Genomic DNA, 4,430 nt, shown 5'->3' on the forward strand with positions numbered 1-4,430 from the left:
TTGAGCTAGGTCCATCCACAGCCTAACAGACGATGGATGATGCCACTGATTCATTTGAGGCATTGAAAGACAAGCTTAGAGAAGAAATGGAGAAAAATAGAAAGCTTGAGAGAGAGGTTGGTGCATGGAGAACATATTTTAGCCATCTCAATCAGCCTTTGGGATGTCAGGATCCAGCAAGGTCACCCGTACAGGCACTTCCCCTTCAATCAATTAGTGAGGCAGAGAGATTCAGGAGTATGGTCCAGCGTATGAGTACTTGGATGGACAAATCCCATACAGTTGCCGCAGAATTTGCAACAAGGATGATGAAGACCATTCATAGGGCTATTCAGGTTCTTGAGATCATCCACAACTTGATGATAACGGTAGCCGCTTTTGCTCATACCAAAGATGTTATCATTCTTGTCTTGCAAGTAATCAGACAAACATCAAGGAAGGTCTTAGCGCAGGAAAAGATCATGGATGGAGGACCTCACAGTTTACTTCAGTGGTCAACCTTACTCCAGATGAAGGAAGTTCTCTTCGAGGACATCAGTACTAGGTGCAATCATGTTGAGGGGGTTATCCACCCGATCCAGGACAGAGTATTTGAGGTACTTCGTACCATTCTTGGCAGGAGGATCGAGATTGAGACAGATGTGGATTTGCAGGAATTGGAGGATAGAATCAAGGTCATCTTTTGCAAGGATGCTAATGTTATTATAGATGAGCAATAGGACCAGATGTTTGCTACCATGCTCCTGATTGAAAAGACTAAGGAACTTGAACCTAGATGGGACGCTGTTCTTCTCGAGGCATTTGATCAGGTCATCCACTTGGAAGAAAGAATGAGGAATCTTCTCGAGATTCCAATTGCTGAGATCGAAGGAATCGTGTCAAGATTCATTGCATATGCTAAAAAAGAGCATTGGAAAGGGAATAAGATTCTAGATGAGAGGTTGTTATAAATGACATGGCATCTTAATTGTCATTGGTCTATGTCTCCTAGGTTTTTGTGCCAAATTTAATATTTGGCTATGCATTTAATATTGTTCAGTAAAAAGGAGGCTATTTGTAACAAACCCTAATTAGGGTTTAGGTGTCATAATCTTGACCATTGATCTGCTTTTTGATCTCGACCGTTCATTGTAATTGAGGATGCTATTTATACCCTCATTTCATTTCATTTTGTCATTAGATATTAGAAGAAGATTAGATTATTGATGTATTAGAGAGATTAGAGTTTAGAAGCAATTTACTTTTGTAGCAAGATTGAGCTTTGAGAAAGGAATTCAAACAATTGTTGTACATGATGGCTTTGAGATCAATGAAATATTGAAGTTATGGTGTTTTGTTGCAATTCTCTTGGTTATCTTCATGGTTGTTCATTTTTCTTGAATCATTCTCAATCAAAGTAGTGTGTTAATTCGAAGGACAAAGTGTTGGACTTGATCTTTGGTAGGATTCGCTTTCCAAACCACTAGCTTCTTGCTAATTGTAGGAATGCCTTGCGTGGTCAACTGGAGATATTTGAATCGCTCAAACCTTCAATCATTGTTGTATCTTGGATATGTACCTTCGTGGTAGTGTCTTTGATCTTTGGTGTATTGAAAAATCATTTGTTACCTTAGAAGATCGCATCAATTTCAATTGAGTTGTTACTTTATGGCAATATTGAAGTTGGTAGAATCTTGCCAAGTCTTGTCCGCATTAAGTCATTCTTAGGATTAAACTAGATTAGACCTCTTGCAAACCCTATTCCTTTTGATATTTTTGAAAAGCTTGTTTAGTTCAGAAAAATCTTCGGCAACGTAAGGCCCCTTGATGACACAGCAATCACAACGACCACTGGTGCTTATCCACACGTAGAGACCCTACTAAAAAGAACATTGGAGTCATCCTAACTGATCCTTCTTGTGATATCTTCAGCAGTTAGCGACTTTATTCAAGAGAGGATAAGATGCCTTTGGGTATTTTATTCTGTGTATGATTGTGTACAAAATACATGTCAGCACTTCCATATTTCCCAAACTAGATAGGAAGGGGACAATTCCATGATTGAACTCAGGCTGGACTCCTTGAATGGGATAGGCTAGCTTTGAAACAGGGATTTAATATCATTTGGAAGGGCTAAAATCAGGCCAAGTTTAGCACAGAGCCATTATTGATTTACTAACCATACATGTAATGACTTAATTGAAGTGTTGTGCTTGCAGCAACAAACCATTTTTCACACACACAGATTCATGCATGAAATGATCAACATAACAACCAAGCATAGCTTATTTAAAAGAAACCTTAGAAGAATCATATTAATCAGCCATGAGACCCCCTAATTAAACAAAAACGAAAAAAAAAAACAGATATGTTAAAATTATAGAAATACAAAATGACACATCCCAGATTGTAAAACTAAATTCACAATCAACCCTCAACAATTAACTTGTATCTCTTTTATTTGTAATATAATAAAAAAAAAAAATCATCTAAATAACATTATAAAATGCTTTTGCCACAACAAATCTTGTATGAAAATAACAATAAATATATTTTTGTTTTAAACTACTAATTTAAAAATAAAATTAAAAAGATGTTGCATTATAAAGAAAGTTCAACCCTATATTACCCTTATTTAATGACAAAGTAATAGAAGCGTATTTGTATGAGCTTTATGCCCAATCTGCAATACTAGCAGAACTATCCAACTCCGTGCACTTATTGTAAAGTTATTATAATCCCACACTGAATGAATTTTTTGACTGTGCACTTAACGTCCACACAAGATTTTCTTATACTTGCACTCCTGCATACATATCCATGAATTCTGAAGGCTTTTTGAACTTAGACTGGACATGCTTAAAATATTCTTGTTTAACCTGGGAGAAGGTAACACTCCTATAACGGCGTGGATGCTCATTATCCACCAGCTGATCATGAGCCCAAATGGGTTTATCCTCTGGAAACTGCACAAAGAAAGGCAGAGATAGTCGGTTCTTTTTCCACCCTTTGTAAACAACTCGATGCTCCCCACTGTTGTATCTGCTGTTGCTCCATACCTGCATTTCAAATTCTATTATTCTCCATCTCAACTCACTTTTATAAATACAAAACATACAAATAACAAGAACACACACAACAACATATTAAATCTAAAAAATATCAGTAATGTTTAATACTTTGAAATTTAATAATCAAAACTTAATGTGTATTGACCTTAAGAGTATCGCCAACATTAACAACAAATGAATTTGGCAGTGGCTTGATGTTGAGCCATTCCCCTTGTTTTGAGTGGATTTGAAGACCCCCTTCGTTGTCTTGGTAAAGTATGGAAAAGAAACCGATGTCTGTATGAGGAAACAACATCTCCTCCTCCTCCTTGGATTTTCCTCCAGCCTCATTAAAATAGTGGTTTATACGCAGGTTAGAAGAGAAGCCTTCAAAATCAGAATTATAGACAGCCTCCACGTCCAACCCCAGGCTCGCAGTAGTCATCTTAATGAGTTTGCTTGCTAGATCTGTCAAGACAAGGGTATACGCTCGAACTGTCTCACTGCCATGCAAGATAACATATTAAATAAGCTTGTATTGCATGAAGAGTTTATAACGCAAGGCAATAGTTCTCCATATTCTCTCAACAATTTTTCATTACATTCCTCCTAAAAATGGTAAAAAGGTTTTGTTTTTTTTAATTGAAAAAGAACGTACCTGAACTTTGGGTTTCCTTGATTTGGCCATATAATATCAGTCAGTTGCTGCACAGAATTGGCCTGGGGAACATTCAAGAAGCTGAAATTCTCAGCATAAGCATTACGTGTATAGCTCTCCATTAATGCAGGATTGGCTACCTTTTCTTTAACCTCTAGAGGCAGGGCACATAGTTCACGGACCACTGACTCCACGTTTTGCTGCACAGATTCTAGAATTCCATGGTTTACTACATAGAAGAATCCCAATTCTTTGCAGGCATCTCTGAGCTTGGCTACCATGGGATGATTCTCGAGTTGATGTATTCCTTGTTGGGCATCAAAGTTGAGGGGCAGTTGTGACATGTCAATGACAGGGAGATCAACTTCATTTTGCACAAGAGAGGCCATGGCAAGATGGCATAAGAGCTAGACTGCAAAAGATAGCAGAAGAATTGTACTGCAGAATAGCAGAAGAGATGTACCACTCAAATTCAAGAGATGGCTTTCTTAAATAAGTGTAAACATCTCAAGCTAAATAAAAAAAATTTAAATATATTCTAAAAAGTAAGAAAACAAAAGACTCTAATAAGATTTATGGAATTTTAGGCCACCCAATTACTTGTTTATCATGCCTAACAAGATTTTGCTAAATTCATATACAACAAGAGCAGCATCAGCTGGAGTAAGACAGGCATGTCGATTCTTGTTTGGTAGCATTTTTCTCTACTAAGCTGGAACTTAATCAAGAAGTTGGGTAGAATG

General features: G+C 37.2%; 1 protein-coding gene across 1 annotated transcript; it reads right to left on the reverse strand.

Annotated features, from left to right (window-relative positions):
• Positions 1-2,580: 2,580 nt before the first annotated feature.
• LOC131045173 (2-oxoglutarate-dependent dioxygenase DAO) lies at positions 2,581-4,184 on the reverse strand. Its single transcript, XM_057978712.2, has 3 exons — positions 3,688-4,184; positions 3,196-3,532; positions 2,581-3,038 (listed from the first exon to the last, which is right to left on the reverse strand). Exons 1-3 carry the CDS (start codon positions 4,074-4,076, stop codon positions 2,772-2,774), a joined length of 993 nt encoding a protein of 330 aa, XP_057834695.2. The 5' UTR covers positions 4,077-4,184; the 3' UTR covers positions 2,581-2,771.
• Between the last annotated feature and the right edge of the window lie 246 nt (positions 4,185-4,430).

The sequence above is a fragment of the Cryptomeria japonica genome, chromosome 8, assembly GCF_030272615.1.
Source record: "Cryptomeria japonica chromosome 8, Sugi_1.0, whole genome shotgun sequence".
In the NCBI taxonomy this organism is placed as follows: Eukaryota; Viridiplantae; Streptophyta; class Pinopsida; order Cupressales; family Cupressaceae; genus Cryptomeria; species Cryptomeria japonica.

Excerpts from the sequence above, each read along its gene's own strand:
- LOC131045173 (XM_057978712.2), bottom strand. The coding sequence starts at position 4,076 with ATGGCCTCTCTTGTGCAAAATGAAGTTGATCTCCCTGTCATTGACATG. Across the intron at positions 3,533-3,687 it reads CAAGGAAACCCAAAGTTCAG|TGAGACAGTTCGAGCGTATA; the intron begins GTACGTTCTTTT and ends CTTGCATGGCAG. Across the intron at positions 3,039-3,195 it reads ATGTTGGCGATACTCTTAAG|GTATGGAGCAACAGCAGATA; the intron begins GTCAATACACAT and ends TTTGAAATGCAG.